The 18893-nt window shown below is 46.4% G+C and overlaps 1 protein-coding gene across 1 annotated transcript; it reads left to right on the top strand.

Moving 5' to 3' along the window:
- The first annotated feature begins 3786 nt into the window (after positions 1–3786).
- Positions 3787–18346, top strand: LOC125945789 (uncharacterized). The gene is made up of 5 exons (XM_049668078.1): positions 3787–3939; positions 4314–4407; positions 4576–4601; positions 5075–5830; positions 18245–18346. The coding sequence occupies exons 1-5, from the start codon at positions 3787–3789 to the stop codon at positions 18344–18346; spliced, it is 1131 nt and encodes a 376-aa protein (XP_049524035.1).
- Positions 18347–18893: the final 547 nt, after the last annotated feature.

Below are 18893 nucleotides of genomic sequence, written 5' to 3'. Positions count from 1 at the left end.
TTTCTTAGCCCGCAGCCTCTGCAGCGGGTGCTTCTTGGATCTGGGCAGACGTCTTGCCTGTGTCCAATCTTGCCGCATGCGTAGCACACGTCGTACTTTTTCTTATATAGGTGACATGGAATCCATTGACTGAAAAATTTTACGGTCTTCGGTACTTCCAGATCTTTGAAGTTAATGATGACCGATTCGGATGACCTTCCTAGTCTTCTTACTGTCGTATACGTTGGATTCCGTGGGTTGTCCAAGGCCTTGTGTATTTGTTCTTCTGTCAGCTCTAGGTTAATCCCGTAGATGACGCCTTTGCCCCCTTCGGGCATCGCCGGGTGGGCAGTCATTTCGATATCTTCTTCTCCTGCACGAATGTTCTTGATTTTGGCGAATGCCTCTGCCCTTTCCTTGTTCGGGGTTGATATTAGGATCGTTTGGTTGTTTTTGTTGAAGACAATGTCCTCTTCTGCCATGGGAGGTAGCCCTGCCGCCTCCAGGATGGCGTTTCCGGCGAAAACCCCTAGCTTCTTCTTTATGCTGTCGATTCCTCCTGCTGGTCGGAGGATAATCTTCTCTGTGCCCATTGGCAGGCGAACTTCAAGCTTGTCTACCGCCCTCTCTGCCATGGCCTTGTTTTTCTTCAGGTTTAGGTGTTTTCGTTCCCTTCGTCTTGCTAATACTTCTTCCACCTTCTCCTCCGGGACGTATCTGCCGCCTATGGAGCGGCACCAGCCCTCTTGGGTTTCTTCTTTATCGGCGAAAGCGCCGACGTCTATCTTTTCTCCTTCCTCCTCTTCTACGTGGGGAGGTCTTCTTTCTGCATGATTTCCATCCGAGGACGTTGGCTGTACGTCCCTTCCTGCAGTTGCCACAGTTGTTGCGACTCCGTTTCTTCGCTCTCCTGTCGGCGTCTCCGCCGACGCTGCAACCGCTATCCGTGGCTGCGTCTTGCTTGGGCTGGCGCAGCAGCTATGCGAGCTGCTACGCCGTTGCGTTCCCTCGACGCTAGGCTTAGCTGGTGGCGTTGCCGCCTCGAAAATTAAAACTCTTCCAGAGATCAGAGAAGTGGTCCTACGGTGCTGATGGTGGTAGTTCCGTGATCCCCTGGTGTTCGCGGTTCTTCTCGTTCTTGAATTTTCCCTGTAGGGCTCAAACTTCCGAAGATATGGACATTTACGTCGGAGCTCGATGCAAAGGCGACTTCTCTACATCGCGCCCCCTAGCGTCCCACCGAGCACGCTCTAGTGGTGACGGTTTCGATAGGGCCGAGCCAGCACATTGAAAATAGATAACCGCATGAATAAGGTGGTGCCGGCTTATGCGATTGGTCCACTACGCCTTAATTAGCCTGCGGTGGCTGGTCGAAAATCGCGGCGGCGTGCAACAGAAAGATAACAATGCCACTAAAACGGATCCTCAGCAACGAAGAGTTGGCAGAGCGATGTCGTATGCATGCCGAAAGGGCTCGATAATGTTTTACTGCCACTCAAAAAGGTTTATCATGCGCAAATAAATACATGCTCACCGGCATGTGCGAGTAGCGAGGGCCTGAGCGATCGGCGGGCAGCCATCTTCTATTCCTTTCGGAACGGGGCAGGCTGTGGCTATACAGAAAAATTTTCACTTTTTTTCGGCATATTAATGTATTTTTTTTCGCGCACACGTGACTTTGACGTGGTGAGTTTTCGCGGTTTTGTGATGTCGCGTGACAGACAGGTGAAATGGCCGTAGCCAGAAAACATTGGACCAATAGCGGAGGGCTAATGCTGAAAAGGCGTCGAATCAGCAATAGTTATTTTCCTTTTGCGCGGTTTAATCATGCATAATCAGTGTGTATACGTTATATCAGATTGGGAGCCATCGCTGTTTTCGTGACGCCGCGAGACAGACAGGCGAAGTTGGGAGTGGCCCGAAAATGCTTTGACCAATCGTGGAGGCTGATTGCAGAAATAGGAATCAAAACAGTTTGGAATCATTTTACGTTATAGCGCCCCAGTACTACTTCGCCTGATGTGGTAGGCCTCCGTAGTGTAGGAAGCCGTGCACCTCCACTGCTAGTTTGGTCCTGTTCACAAAGCAGTGCTGGTTCTCATCGAGCCAAGCATCCCACTGCGCTTTGATCTGCTATTCGATTGATGCTGGAATGTGGTTTAGTTCCGGGTTAGGCCGACACTCCCAAACCGTGTTGTATAGTAGGTCTCTCTGTGCGGAAGGATGACGCCGGTCTCGCCGCCATCCTGAAGTTCCCAAAAATTGTCACCCAAGGCACGCACCATGTATAGAGGACCGCCAATCGCTAACATGGACTGAGTGGACAAAATACCCTACGACTTGCAAAGGCACTCGTCATTAGCAGGGTTACCTACTGAGCCCTCTATGTCTGATTCAAGACCAGCGAGTGCGGCCGAAGACGTCGACAGAGAAGCTGCTCGAGCTCGGTCTCTATAGCTAGGAGAAGAAGCTTGAAGAATTCCACAAGGCCAGCTAGCTACAAAGGGTCCCAGCGCACCCACTGGTCAAGCAATGCTTCCATGAGTAGCACACATTACGACAGTAGACGTTACAGCCTAGAACACGCATTGTATACCGCTAATAGCCCGAGAAAAGATTACATTGCCGAGCATCCCTAGAATAGGCATTCGTAATTGAACACATGAAGTGACATGATAGACGTTATAGGGTCATTCCACGCGAAACGTCCCAGCCCAAAAACCGACCATCGTTGATTTTCTTGAAAAAAATTGGGCTAGATGGCTATTGTGTGAATAAGGTTTCATCAAAGTATTTTGGTCGCAAAAAATTTTTTGATCACGTGAGCGCTATTTGAAGTTTCCGCAAGGAAGCAATAGTTGGTTGGATGTAAATTTTATTCAAGTCTGAAATTAGGTGTAATATCAAAGTTTATTTTAGAGCATTCTAGAGACACCCTTCTTTCATATAATGTGATAAGTCAATTCATTTTAAAATTTATCGGGTTGATCTTGCTCAGTAAAAAAGCTAGAAATGTTGCATTTTCAGAATTTTTTTCGCATAAACTTCGCAAACTTTTCAACTACAATACTCATTCTTCCTTTTTGCTTGTTGCTATAGTCTGTGATAACAATAATTTGAAATTCTTAAGGTATATATTTTTTTAGAAAAACTCCTCCAAAGTTGGCAAAAAGTGGATTTTTTGCGAGATTCATGCCACATTTAAGCCTTAAGGCCCTCAAGATAAAAATATGCCAGATAGCTCAATATGCGCACCGGTCTCTTAGCTAGTTATTTAGAAACTTTTATTCGAGTAAATTTTGTTTGAAGCGAGAAAAAATTTTTGAAGTGAACAACCAATATCACCAGTAGGCATTGCGTACGTGCCGCCGCTCCCCTCGTCGTCTGCTCGTTGTCCGCTGCGCATCGCCGTCTGCCGCCCAGTAGACGGCGGCTAGTATATGGGGGGATAATTTTTAAGATTTATGGAATTTTAGGGGCGTAGCTCCTCTTAGCCTAACCTTGTCAGGTGTCCGTTGTCCGGCGTATCTCCCGGCAGTAAACGGCAGTATCTCCCGTATAATGCAATAGATGGCGCTGTCTCATAGAAGTACATAGGGCGCCTCGATGCCAGCGCCGCTTACAGGGTGGGGACAGCCTTTGAACCGCCCCGCGCCGCCGCTCTGGCTTTTCGGCGCCATGTTGGTTCTTTCGCGCCGGCTGTCGAGCTGAACGGACGCGCGCTCCGTTTGCTTTCGTTGTGGCGTTGTGGTGGGAGAGCTCGTGTTTTGTGTAGTCCCTTGTGATGTTTGTGCTTGTTACCGAAACATGACGGGCTGCTGTGTCCCTCTATGCACTGGATCGAGCGCAAAAGGGCAGCGGGTATTTCGTTTCCCCCGCGATGTTGAACGAAGGAAGAAATGGGGAGCGCAAGTAAAACGTGACAATTGGGCACCGACAGACACAACGAAGATATGCGAGGTAAGGATCATGCGGTTGTTAAGAATAATGTCCCTTTTTATTCTTTTTCATCTTCACATAGTAGCTGCATGTATATGTTGGCATGCCTTTTGTAGTGATAAGGCTGCAGTATGGTGTGATCGCCGTGTTTGACTTGTTGCGACGGCGTAGGTTTATTCTAGACGTGTGTGAATTGACTTTTTTTTTGTAGCTAGGAGTATTGGGGTACTTGTAAACTCGTTTCTTTTTTGAGTTCGGATAATGATCTCTGTAGGCATGACGGGTTTATTTGTACGTCGACTCGGGTGTGTGCGAAGAAAGTGCCTTACAATTTCGTTTGCCGGCTCGTCTTTCAATAACGCACTGCTCCTCGTTTTTTTTTTTCATTATTACAGCTCCACTTTGAGCAGGATCAATTTGAATTAAATCGTCAGGATGGACGACGGCTCCTCAAGTGGAATGCGTTGCCTACTCTGTTCGACTACAGGCGTATGTAAACGTGTATATGATGTTTTTTGTTCTTTTCTTTTTTGGCATTGTGCAAAGTCTTCTAAAGGGTGCAGTCATGTGTTGTGTGCGTTTTTCTTTACTTGCTTCTCCTACCAATTCTTCAATACAGTACATGGTTCTTGAGCGAATTTATCTAATTTTCCGCAGACTACACTCGCTTAAGCTTCGCTCATGTAATGTGCATATGTTGCGTGCATTGCTTATTATAGACTTTTTTACAAAACTTACACGCGGGTTTGCGCAATGGAAGCGTTTATTTGCTTATTATATATATATATATATATATATATATATATATATATATATATAAATGTACATATGAATATTATGTGTTGTCAGCCTTCTCGGGAGCAAACGTTGCCGAGGCAAGGTGGAATGCACTGCAAGGTATAATATTGCGCGCTTCAAGCTAGGAAACTTCATGTAGTCCTGATACGTACTTGTGCACGAAAATGCTTCTTCGTAGTATGCTAATGCGTAAGCCTGTTCAATCTTTTACTGCATAGCAGTATGAAAGGAAGTTGGTGTGTACATTGTAAACATAACATGATCATTGTGGGCGGACAGATACTTGGGGACACCACCATTTGTATACCTGATATTTACATTTCAGGGAAGTTTCCTTCTAATCCTAATACTTTCGTAGCAATTTTATAACTACTATTTTTTTATTTTTGCAGCCCGGCCCAGCCATAGAAAGCCTCCATGTCAGCGAACACTGCCCACGACCCTTGTCGTCGATGCTCCTCAGAGTTCACCTGCTGCAGAAGGGGATTGTGACAGTAGTGAGTCCGATAATACTGAGCAGAACAAGAATGTGAGGCAGTCCACTGATGTCTTTTCTCTGCAACCAAGTGAGCTGATCAAGAAGTTGCAGGACTTGCAAAAGAAGAATACTGCGCTCAACTTTCAGCTGTTACATTGCAAGAAGAAACTTAAGAAACAAACAAAATGTTCAAAGCGTCTACAAGAAAATGTATCTGCTTTAACTTCCAATCTGAAGTTTCTCAATGAGGACCAGAAGTCTGCCTTACATAAACGGAGCAGAAAGGGATGCGTGTGGAGTGCCGAGACTGTCAAAAAGGCTCTCCAGCTCAAGTTTGCCTGCGGCTCAACAGGCTATGATGTCTTGTTAGAGCAGGGCAACCCTTTGCCTTCTAGAAGAACACTTTGTAGGCGGCTTCAACATCTGTCATTTCAGCCAGGAGTCCTTAAAGAGATATTTGACATCATGGAAACAAAGGTTGCGGCAATGACAGACATTGAAAAGGACTGTGTCCTGTTTATGGACGAAATGGAAATCAGAAAGGGACTAGAACTTGACCGTGGCAGTGACGCATTCCTTGGAACAACGACGCTTCCAGAGAGTGACCAACCTGCTAACCATGCACTTGTTTTTATGGTTGGCGGAATGAACACCCGATGGAAGCAGGCGATTGCCTATCACTTCACCGGGGCATACGTTTCTGGAGACACACTGAAAGACTTCGTGTTCCACTTGATACGTCTCTGCACACAGATATCGCTGCGTGTGTTGTGTGTAACCTGTGATATGGGTTCGTCAAACCGTGCCATGTGGCGGGCTTTAAATCGCTCCAGCTCACGACAGTCAGTGACCACATGCAGTGTACCACACCCATGTCATGAAGAAAAAGAACTTCACTTCATGCCGGACCCTGCGCATGTTCTGAAAAACCTAAGAGGGCACCTTGTACGTAAGGATGCTATGTGCCTTAGTGATGACATTGTATCCAAATATGAATTACTAAGTGCTGCTGTTTCCATACAGCATGTTGAACGTATAATTGAGCTCCAGCGAGATTCCCAGCTACAGGTTGCCTCAAACCTTACTGATATCCACATATCAAATGGACACTTCACGAAAATGAAAGTTGGGATTGCCGTGCAGTTTTTCAGAGAAGTACCATCAGCCATTCGGTTCTGGATTGAAAACAAAGAACTTCCTCCTGAAGCAGAAACAACGGCATGGTTCTTCGAGCTAATTTTCCAATGGTACACGCTCATGACAGCGCGCCATCCTGTAGTTGCTTTGAGCCATCTCGATGAAGCAAAATACAAGCAAGCCATTTCAACTCTGACTCTTGCTTGCGATGTGATCAGGTGTCTCAAGATTGGCGTCAAGGGTGTATGGAAGCCATGCCAGACCGGGGTCTTGATGTCGACGGATGTAGTGATGAAACTGCATAGAGTTCTGATGGACGAGCGTGGGTACACGTTTGTGCTGACTGGAAGGCTCGTTCAAGACTGCCTTGAAAACTTGTTTTCTGTAGTACGAATGATGAGTCCTGTACCGAGTGCTTATGATCTGAAAAATGCACTAAGAATAGTGTCGGTAAGCCAATTCCTCAAGGTACCGAAGACCTCCGGATACGCAATCGATGACAGTACCTACCTCGTCGATTTTTTTCTCACCAGAAATCAAACAAGCACAAAGCATCACTCAGTCTGAAGAGTGTGATGACAGAAGGGACTTCAATCTCGACTTAGAGGAAGTTTCTTCTCTCGAGGAAGATGTGCTCGCCCACTTGGCAGGCTTTTTGTTAAAGCCGATTATCCGCACTGTGGAACACTGCTCTGTGTGCATGTGCATGCTAGTGGCTGAAGAACCTGGACAGGAACACCAGCTTACTCAAATAAAGGAATATGTCCGAGACGGAAAAAATTTAATTTATGCAAGCAGACAAATTCTGGACTTTGTTTTTAAATGTGAGAGTGCTTTCAAGTCTTTTGCTGAAGCTCAAGATCTGAGCCGTCTGAGAACACCGTTGAAAGCACTGAAGGAAATTATTGGAAAAAATGTCACCTTGCCAGAAAACCCATGTTGTCAGCACAAAGATGTGATCGGAAAACTGCTTGAGCGATTTGTGTGCACACGTCTCCGCATCTATCTGCGATGGCTTAACACTCCTGAAAAGCCAGCTGAGTGTTATGCAAGCAAGACGGTAGCAGGTACGAGCCTGCAGTAGGGTAACCACATTTTAGCCAGAGAACCTCTCTGAAAGCTTATAAAGTGAAATAATAATTAGTGCTTACTTTTTTAATAAATTGTGCTTGATTGTTGAAAACTGGTCTCAGTTCATTTTTTCTTCAGTAGGCACCTCAACTGCTGCAGGCCTACTCACGCGACGTCTCCTAATTTTTCACTTATTTTCATAAGTATGATGGGAAAACCATAAGAAACAAGATTACTATTAAAGGAGCTTTAAACTTAAAATTTCATGAAAGCGTGCAATTCTAGTAATATTGGTGGGACGTTTACGAGTGAAATGAGTAAATAAAAAAGGGCTTAACCTCGCCGACAAATCGTGGCACCTTCAAGTCGGGGTTTGCGTGAAAAGTGTCGGACAACCTCGTTTGAAACGAGCAATTTATGCAAAGAAACTGCCTATTAGATGTTAAAGCAGAAAATCTGCATTTAAATCGCGGCGGTATCACCCTTAGCACGCCCACACCCCCTTTTTTTTCTGCCCGATGGCTAATCTCCAGCCGCCACACGCCCAGCGCCTCCGTATTGGAAAGAACCAAGATGGCGCCGAAAAACGTGGGTGTCCCCACCCTGAAAGCGGCGCTGGCCATCGAGGCACCCTAGAAGTACATACAAACTGCAGTTCAGGGACAAGAAGTCACTAGATGGCGTTCCAGTTCCGGTTCCACTTCCGGTTCAACTTCCGGTACCACTTCCGGTTCTACTTCCGGTTCCACTTCCGGTTCCGGTTCCACTTTGCGCGCGTTCTGTGCGAACGCGGGCAAAACGCCGACGGCGTCGAGAACAGTTCTGGGCGTTGCTGGTGCTGCTGCATGTCCAAGTTTATACAGCTGATAAAACTACCTTGAGTCGACCCCATGACTGCTTCGCATTCTACTCAGGGTTCCCCTACGGGAACATGGTGTAATTTTCTCTCTCGTTCCCGACGCGCGCTCTCTTTATCTCTCGTCCCTAGCTGTGGTATACCCGAATGATCCCCCGGTGCTTCGCCCACACATCATCATTCACTTCGTGGATATTATGTGATTTTTAAAAAAATCGCTTGTAGCAGATATAATTCGAGTCGTTGAGCTGGATTGTTCAGAGGCGGACAACACTTGCGCGAGAAATCGAAACGCATATTGAACTAATTAAAGAACAACGGCTAATTAACTTCCTAATTAATTACTTTACGGCGCATATTGCAATTTACGAATTGTAGCCGCCGAGTGTGAAAGACGCATCCACTTGAAATTACCTTCCAGGATGATACCAATGTTGAGATAATTTTACCTAAAGTGTGGGACGAAATAGGTGGGCGGTTACTTGTGTGCTTAAATGCAGAGATGAGCATTTTGTTAAATAAATCACAGTTTCGCTCGAAAGGCGAAGCATCGATTGCCATAGTAAATTAGAGGAGAGCTATAGGACGTAAAGATAGTAGTTTTATCGGTCGTATATACTTGTAAGCATAGGCATACCAAGTAAATTAACAAGCATGCTATCACGCATGCACAAACAAACATGAGCACATCTCACTGGATGACTGCTAAAAACGCGCTGTCAAAACGCTGGGGTGAGGCAGCGCGGCGCAGCAGCAAGCGAATTGACCTTCGTGGTGGCACTCCCATCAACGCGAACTATGCTGCGAAAACAAAGTGCAGAGCGGACGCTGTCCCCGACGCAGATTGCTTTCAAGATACAAGCCGCCGGAGTAGGTCAATTCGCTCGCTGCTGCACCCGCGCTGCCTCACCCCAACGTTTTGATAGCGACTTTCCGTGGTCATAGAGTGAGATGTGTTCATGTTTGCTTGTGCACCATGCTTGTCAATTTACGTATTATGCCTATGTTTACATGTTTATACGGCCGATAAAACTACTATCCTTATGTCCTATCATCATAATCGTCATCATCAGCTATATTTATGTCCACTGCAGGACGATGAGTCTCCCTGCCATTTGCAGTCGCAAGTTGGAATCAGCTAGCGCAACACAGGGGTAATTGGAGATCGCAGGAAGACTCAATCGTCCTGCAGTGGACGTAAATATAGGCTGATGATGACGAATATGATGATAGGACATAAGGATAGTAGTTTTATCGGCCGTATAAACATGTAAACATAGGCATAATAAGTAAATTGACAAGCATGGTGCACAAGCAAACATCAACACATCTCACTCTATGACCGTGGAAAGTCGCTGTCAACACGTCCGGGTGAGACAGCGCGGCTGCAGTAGCGAGCGAATTGACATTCGTGCCGCCCAGAGTATAAGGCTCCAGCCCTCCCTACTCGCCCTGCGAGTAGGGAGGGGGGAACACGTAGAAAAAAGGGGAGGGGGGGAGCGTTCTACTCCGGCGGCTTGTATCGTGAAAACAATCGGCGTCAGGGACAGCGTCAGCTCTGCGCTGTGTTTTCGCAGCATAGTTCGCGTTGATGGGAGTGCCAGCACGAAGGTCAATTCGCTTGCTGCTGCGCCGCGCTGCCTCACCCCAGCGTTTTGACAGCGCGTTTTTAGCAGTCATCGAGTGAGATGTGCTCATGTTTGCTTGTGCATGCGTGATAGCATGCTTGTTGATTTACTTGGTATTCTTATGCTTACAAGTTTATACGACCGATAAAACTACTATCTTTACGTCCTCTAGCTCTCCACTAATTTACTATGGCAATCGATGCTTCACCTTTCGAGTGAAACTGTGATTTATTTAACCCTTTGAGGGTCGAATTGTTTTGCCAAATGCGACCCCCGAGGGTCGATTTTTTTATTGCTGATTTAAATTCTTCGAAAGAATCTATTTCGAAAAAATATGGTCGTAATTTTTTTAAAGTGACAGTAACCGCCCACCTATTTCGTCCCACACTTTAGGAAATAATATCTCAACATTGGTATCATCTTGGAAGTTAATTTCAAGTGGATGCGTCCTTCACACTCGGCGGCTACAATTCGTAAATTGCAATATGTGCCGTAAAGTAATTAATTAGGAAGTTAATTAGCAGTTGTTTGTTAATTAGTTCAATATGCGTTTCGATTTCTCGCGCAAGTGTTGTCCGCCTCTGAACAATCCAGCTCAACGACTCGAATTATATCTGCTACAGGCGATTTTCAAAAATTCGATAAATCTTAAAAATTATCCCCCGATATACTAGCCGCCGTCTACTGGGCGGCAGACGGCGATGCGCAGCGGACAACGAGCAGACGACGAGGGGAGCGGCGGCACGTACGCAATGCCTACTGGTGATATTGGTTGTTGACTTCAAAAATTTTTTTCTCGCTTCAAACAAAATTTACTCGAATAAAAGTTTCTAAATAACTAGCTAAGAGACCGGTGCGCATATTGAGCTATCGACATATTTTTATATCGAGGGCCTTAAGGCTTAAATGTGGCATGAATCTTGCAAAAAAATCCACTTTTTGCCAACTTTGGAGGAGTTTTTCTAAAGAAATATGTGCCTTAAGAATTTCAAATTATTTTTAGCACACACTATAGCAAAATGCGAAAAGGAAGAAAGAATATTGTAGTCGAAAAGTTTGCGAAGTTTATGCTAAAAAAATTCTGAAAATGCAACATTTCTTGTTTTTTACTGAGCCAAATAAACGCGATAAATTTTAAAATGAATTCACTTATCGCATTATATGAAAGAAGGATGCCTCTAGAATGCTCTAAAATAAACTTTGTTATTACACCTAATTTCAGATTTGAATAAAAAATTTACATCCAACCAACTATTGCTTCTTTGCGGGAACTTCAAATAGCGCTCACGTGATCAAAAATTTTTTTTTCGACCAAAATACTTGGGTGGAACCTTCTTCACACAATAGCCATCTAGCCCAATTTTTTCAAGAAAATTCACGATGGTGGGTTTTTGGGCTGGGACGTTTCACGTGGAATGACCCTATATAAAAAAATACGAGACCGTGGGAAAAAGATAGGACGAATCCATGAGGTACACGGACGATCCAAGGTGATGGTGCAGAAGAACACAGGTCGCTACCGTAGCTAGAAAAGGCGCTAGCGAGGTAACATTAATATCGGTGTCTACCACAAAAACAAACACTGCAGAAGAAATGGTGACCATAAAAATAAACACCGCCGAGAGAGAGAGAGAAGAAACTTTATTGTGAAGGGGGAGAGATGTAAGGGGAACAGAACGTTAAGTCTGGGCCCTCAGCTGCAGGACCCCACTTACTTCAACCACTCGTCTGACGTGACCCAGAAGTGCCAGTTGCACTTCCTTGTCAGAGCTGGCATGTTGTGCCTCCCACTGCTCCTTGCTATTTACGACTTTGCTACTCAGATAAGTCCCTAAATTGCCGGGATTTTCATCACACTCCCAAGATATGTGCTATAAAGTTGGCGAGCCGCCGCACCGCGGAAAAACCTCTCGATACAGGGTCGGATAAATTGTACTTATTTTGGAAGATTTGAGAAAACATCCGTTTGTATTTTACTGAGTTCTGTGCGTCCTTCCTATCTAAATATTTGTGCGCAACGCCACATTTTTGACGTATGGCTCATGCTGGTGAGCGAAAATGTCTTTAAAAGTTGATAAATGAGGTTCGTTGACCGGATGCTGATGATCCGCTCGGTTGATAAGTTCTCGAGCTAGAGCATTGGCCCTTTCGTTCCATTCGAGCGCGGCGTGTCCCGGGCACCAGACAAGTCGGCGTTAGTGGGTTAATTCATGTCCCAGTACTTTGATGACTGTTGTAGGTAGGCGGCAATTATATAAAGCCGGCAGCCTTCCTGGGAATCTCTGACGATAATTGACTGTTATACACGACAGAAGAAATGGTGATAGCGAGGCCATAACGTTCATAAGTAATTGTGAAACACACAAGGGGCACAAAGACATTGTCTGATAGGGATAATATCCTGGCCCAGATTCAACGAACTGACGAAGCAAGCGCACATCTTAGCCATATCGCAGAGAACATTAAGCTTGCTTTTCCATCATTCACTCAGTCGGGTTGTCAATTGAGCATAGTTAATTGATATTGCAGAGTTCCCGATATGATTGCCAAGTCACACTAAAAAAACACACATTCTGTGTATTATTCAACAATGTAAGATCGCTAAATCATCTCGTATACCATGACGTTTATTCGCCTTGGTAATGGCTGCAGCCTCCCGGCTGTTCAGTTGTACCACTCCAGTTGTACATAAACAAACACCACGAGAGAGTGAAGTTCTTCAACCATACTCGTCTCTCGCGTTTGTAGGCGCCTGATTTCGATAACGAGCGGCTCTCGTGCAACCGATTAACCATATCTGTTGGTCTGCTGGGTTAATTAGATGAACAATCTGACGCAGCATTAAAAAGCGATAGAAATTCGCACGAGGGGCTCTCCCCCTATTGCAAAAACCAGCGTGTTCCAGTGCCTTACAGTGTGAAACCAACGCGTTTTTTGACACTGGATCGCACTGGGGACGCTGGCGTACGCTCGGAGTCACTGGGAGTCACTGGGACACTGGTGAGATTGCTGGATAAGAGCTGCGTCACATTGGACGAGACGCTGGTTTCACTGCTATGACGCTGGGGCACACTGGTGTGAGCTGAACAAGCGCTGGTTGTCGCTGGAGTTAGCTGGGTCGTATTGGAAACAGCGCTGGTTTTGTTTGTGCTCTAGTGCTGAAGTATAAACCCGTTGATTATTGAATGCTTGATACTATTTTATGGACAAGTAGTAGTCGCCAATTAGGTAAGATACCCGGCTTCAAATCTGAAGGTCGTAAGTTCGAATCCTACTCCAGTCCACTACATTTTCAGGCATGGAGTGGTGCCTGACACCGGCAAGAAAAAATGTATATATTACCGAGAGCTAGTGGGGCTATACTAGTTCAGGTGCAACCAAACTAGGAAGGCCCACTGAGCTTCATCAAAGTCACTCCCTCACCAGAACAGGAATTGGCCTCCCTGGTGCAGTATTCGGCCACAGCCTCCCTCATGACTCCGACAATTGACCCATGGCCCTCAGTCCCTAGTGGCTGCGGAGCACCTGACCAAGGCGGAGGTCAGACCTGCTACGCGGCAGAGGTTGCTAAGAATATCTGGGTCTGGACAGGCCGCAAATGGAAACTGAACCTGGCAAAGTCCAACACGCGCACCCTTTCAGCCTGGCAAGAGAACAAGAATTCAGGATCGCCAGTCAGCCTGCAGAGTCTGTAACGGAGTACGTTTACCTAGGTCAATTACTCACAGGGGACCCTGATCACGAGAAAGAAATTTACAGAAGAATAAAAATGGGTTTGAGTGCATACGGTAGACATTACCAAATCCTGACTGGGAGCTTACCACTGTCGTTGAAAAGAAAAGTGTACAATCATTGCAGTCTACCGGTGCTAACATATGGGCCAGAAACTTGGAGGTTAACAAAGAAGCTTGAGAATAAGTTAAGGACCACACAAAGAGCGATGGAACGGAAAATCTGAGGACTAACGTTAAGAGACCGGAAGACAGCAGTGTGGATCAGAGAACAGGGATAGCAGATATTCTAGTTGACATTAAGCGGAAGAAATGGAGCTGGGCAGGCAATGTAATGCGTAGGATGGATAACCGGTGGCCCATTAGGGTTACAGAATGGATACCAAGAGAAGGGAAGCGCAGTCGAGGTCGGCAGAAAACCAGATGGGATGATGAAGTTAGGGAATTCGCAGGCGCAAGTTGAAATAGGCTAGCGCAAGACAGGGGTAATTGGAGATCGCAGGGAGAGGCCTTCGTGCTGCAGTGGACATAATATATAGGCTTCTGCTGCTGCTGCTGCTGCTGCTGCTGCTGCTGCTGCTGCTGCTGCTGCTACTGCTGCTGCTACTGCTGCTGCTGCTGCTGCTGCTGATGATGATGATGATGACTAGTCTCCTGTCCTAAGAAGTGCTATATTTTGGGGTCATAAATGCCTGTCTGGTCAGCGGTGTGGCAGCTTGGAATAAAGGTGCGTGAGCTGCCCTTGCATATGCGACGCTGCTTTTATGCGTTTCTCTGTTGACTGTGCGGATAGCTGAATTCGTGAACGAAATTACGCAAACGCAGATAACCCCTAGTTTTCTAGTAGTTTGTACGCAACCGATGACTGCGAGTTGTCGCGGTGTTGTGCAGTCGACACAATAGCCAGCAGCCATTCATACGTGTTCGAACGGCCTCAGAAAGCCGGCCGCAAATTGATATTAACGCACTGATAACAAAGTTGAGGCGATTCTTGCGCTTCCGCTTTCCCTGGTGTACTATAATTAATAGTTAAAAGGTCCTGAGGCTGAAATGCAAACATTTTCGCATTCATCAGGTACCCGCGCAGAGATCGTTCGCTTCCACCGAAGGTTAGGTCTACCGTACCCGCTGAATCCGTCTACACACTATCGGACCGTTTGGGCTGAGGAATCAACAAGTCTATGCAGGATAAATCACTCTGTATTTCAGCTTTCCCATCGGTGTTTTTAAACAGACCATTTTTTCGTGTGTACAGTGTCAGCACAACAAGCGATGAGCGCCGGTATGACGCGTTATAAACATACGTATATGTGCTGTCGCCGAAGGCTGCCAGCCGCACTCACCGACCTCTTCTCTGACGGAGATATATATGTGACTACACAGACGTATCGATTGAAATGCATTGTCGAACTAAGGAAATACTGCATTTCCCTTTCACGAAAAACAAGAAACGGCGGTCAAAATCGGCAGTGACAGCTCGTACAGCGTCCCGGGTCGGCGGTTCATTTGCGACTTTTTTCCAAGTTAGTTTACCAATCGCAAATAAAAATCAGTGTTGCAGCACTACCGGGCATACTATTGAATACGGACAACTTTTCTTTCTGATACAGGCGTAACATTTAGTTGCGGGGCGCTAACGCATCTGTCATGTCTGTGTGAGACATGTATGTGCAAAAGTTAAAGTGCTTCCGCATGTTGAGATGGCAAATTATACTCTGTGGCGTGGCGTGGCGTGGTGGTAAGGTTCGGGTGCTTGGGATATGTAGGTCAGAGGATCGAGTCGTAGTGTTTGTGTTTTTTCTTTACTTTTTTTATTTTTTATTGCATTAAACCGCTCACTATTGCTTTCTGTATTCGAAAAAATATATACGGTAGCCAGGAACCGCCTATTTCTGGCTCTAGAGCTGCAATTGCCACCAGTACCCCACGCCAATCGCCTCCCAGTATGGCGTGCCTTGCCAGTGTCCCAGCATCCAGCACGCGACACTGGACCCATAATCAGGCGTCGCACTCAGCACTGGATACTGGGCTTGGCAATAGGGCCGTGTGCCAGTTTTCTTTCCACGCAATTTAAAGAAAAAAATTGCTCATCTTATGGCTTCAATAGCGATGTTCATGTATTATTTTGGTTTTTAGTTTTTAGTTTATGTATTTTGTCCGTATTTCTGGCCATTATATATTATTTTGCTTCTTCGCTTACTATTTTGGTTGTGATCGTAGACCTTTGTTTTGTTTAAATCCGCACCTTTAAAACCACTCCATCCTCCATTGTTTTACGAGCGTATAGGCTGTGTGCGCAAAAATATAAATATTTCTCGCAGAGCAATAAACCAACTGTTACAGTTCAGCAATCGTGCTTGTATAACTTTATGCCTCAACAAGTGTGCAATCCTTAAAACAATTTTGGCCAAATGACTAGGCCACGCATACCGCATAAGTATGTCTAGACCACTATGGTTCACAGATTTGTCTAAATTCAGTCCTGTGAACGGGTTCATTTGGCACTCAAAATTGCAAACAATCACAGTCTTTGTCGCATGGAACGCTCCTCAATGAGGCTTATGAAAGTGAAACTTATAAAATAAACTGCAGTTCAAACAATTTGACGAGTATAACTTGGCATTGGAAGAGGCATTTTTTATGCTTGAATCTGAGGAGGTATAAGGCATTTGAAATGGTGCCTGTATTTGAAGATTGGTAGATGGTAAAATTAAGGAAATAAGGTCATAAGTGCAACTTCAACTGCTCTTCTTTATCGAGCAGGGCGAGCACGACCAGTCTGCACAAAATTTCAATGGCACCGCACACACGCAGCTCCATTTGTGCGCCAACATATGAAAAACCTTTGCAAGCTTTGAAGTTGCGCCACCAGTATGGCAAAAACGTAATATAAAAACTGTCAGCCTTTTCATTGGGATGGAGATTGAAGACCAGCGAAGTTGTACTATGGTGGGAATTATGTATTTCCAATTATGACTATTAAGATGTGATGGTATAATTGGTAATTTGAACTAATAAAGAATGAGAAATATACATGATCCGGTGGTTTTTATTTATTGATTGACCACAGGGACCATGGCCCTATAGTCGCTATGGCACACCGCCATAGGGTGTACGGCAAAGGTTGGAACGTTCTTCATAAAGACGTCACCAACGCCACGCGCGTTGGGTGTGAATGCGGGCAAAACGCCACCGCCGTCGACAACAGTTCTGCGCGTTGTTTGTGTGACCGCACACAAGTGCTGCCAAAACGCTGGCGCGAGCATGCGCGCCAGCAGCAGCAGGCGAAGGTCGATGCGGTCTATCGCTTCAACGGAAACTGAGCGGCGAAAGCACAGCGCACACAAAGGTAGGAGCGGTGTTGCAGATCTCTTTCAAGATACGGTGCACGCGACAGCCCGGCGCACTGAGAGAGTCGGACAGGCGGCAGAGGCCGGCAGATCTGCGCACATGCGCCGCAATGGGAGAGAGGGCACACACACGCACAGTCTAGGGTGCCTCGATGCCCTCTTCACCCAACGCTCCCCTTCTACTGGGAAGTCGCGTTTGCTCTCCGCCGTGCGTTCGCTCCCCGTGAAAGGGCGCGTCCCTCGCCCTCACACATACATCATATAGCCAATGAGAGTTTTTTTTATTGCGATAGCAATTATATGGACACTCAAAAGCAGATTTCTGCCGTCGCCGTCGCCGTCGCCGTGAGGTTCCGTATGACGTCAATGGAGATGAAATCGTGGCCGCGCGCCACCGAACGCAGTATGTGCGAGTGAAAGGGCGCGAGGGACGCGCTCTTTCACGGGGAGTGAACGCACGGCGGAGAACAAACGCGCGTTCTGCGCCGTGCTTCCTTAAGGGCTGCAGAAGTAGGCGTCTCTTTCCTCCTTTACAATCACCATATATGTAGAGCAAACGCGCCTTCTTCCGATGCGCGAGAGGCCGTGGGGGAGGGGGGGAAGGGGGAGGGAAGGGAGGCGACGTTTAGCTGCGGCACCAAGTGCCTATTTATATCAGAGGCTCCGGCAACAGTCACCAACGCCGCACGCATTTTGAGCGAACGCGGGCAAAACGCCGACGGCGTCGACAACAGTTCTGCGCGTTGCCGGTGCTGCTGCATGTCCAAGTTTATACAGCTGATAAAGCTAACATCATTACTCCGTATAGCTCTCTACAAATTTGCTATCGCAATTGATGCTTCACCTTTCAGGTGAAACTGCGACAACTTTTTTTTCGATTTCCGGACGCGACCATCGAAGAGTGAGCCCTTAACAGCTTCGCTGTAAAAATGCATTGCCTTGCGATAAGAATATGCGGTTGAAATTTCATCTCTATTATTTGTGACGTCGGCAAGTAGAGAAATTTTTGGAGCCACAATAATAAAATCAAGCCAATATAGGTGTTTGATGTTCGTTCTTAAATTTATTGACGAGGAAACCTGGAAAATAATAAGAATTTCTTTAAACATCAAGCTAATAATGCAATGATGCTCTGCAGCTTTCAAGTTTGGGCTCGACACCGCGGGAAAAGTGCAACGCTTACGGTGTATGCCCTTTCAGTTTACTGCTGCCTGGGCAGTGTGCTGCGCTATGCCGGGTTCCTCCTGGTTTCCTTTGGATGCCGTATCTTGTTCCAGACGAACGTCAACTTGTCCGACTCCCAATCTCTGCGCAATGGAATCCTTCACCGGCTGTCGACGGAGATATGCCTCCGGGTCTGTCAAGATTTCCTGTGCTAAGTGCACCGGAGAACCCGACTCGTCTTGGCTTGTATCAGATCTCCACTCTCATGATTGGCGGTCGACGACGCTCGGAATTCCAGCCTTGGATAGAAATGACCTTTTCAACTGGCAACATAGATATACCACCGCTACAGTGGGACTGCGCAGCACTGGATATAAACGTCATTCTGCAGCTTTAAAGTTTGGGCTCGACACCGCGGGGAAAGTGCAACGCTTACGGCCTATGCTCTTTCAGGATAGTTACTTGTATAACGCTCCGCACTGTTGCCTCCTTGCGGTGTCGTGCCCTCCAGAGCTTAGATATATATTGGAATGATTGTCATGCTGTTTGTCTGGTGCATGGGGTGCCATATGTGACCGTTTATTAATGCGAATAGTGAAACTGTATACTAGGTACCTGTTCAGCCTGCAGATCAAGGCACCTGTCGCGGGGTCTGCTCCAGTGCAGCGTCCCCACTGCTGCACTGCTGGCCTCCTACACTGTCGAGGCTTCATGTGGGGATTACGTGGCAGAAGGAAAACTGCCACGTGTCACGTAATACTG

The sequence above is a fragment of the Dermacentor silvarum genome, chromosome 5 (genome assembly GCF_013339745.2).
Source record: "Dermacentor silvarum isolate Dsil-2018 chromosome 5, BIME_Dsil_1.4, whole genome shotgun sequence".
NCBI classification, from domain to species: domain Eukaryota; kingdom Metazoa; phylum Arthropoda; class Arachnida; order Ixodida; family Ixodidae; genus Dermacentor; species Dermacentor silvarum.
The sequence above is the reverse complement of the archived record's forward strand: the minus strand, read 5'-3'. Positions and strand labels throughout refer to the sequence as shown.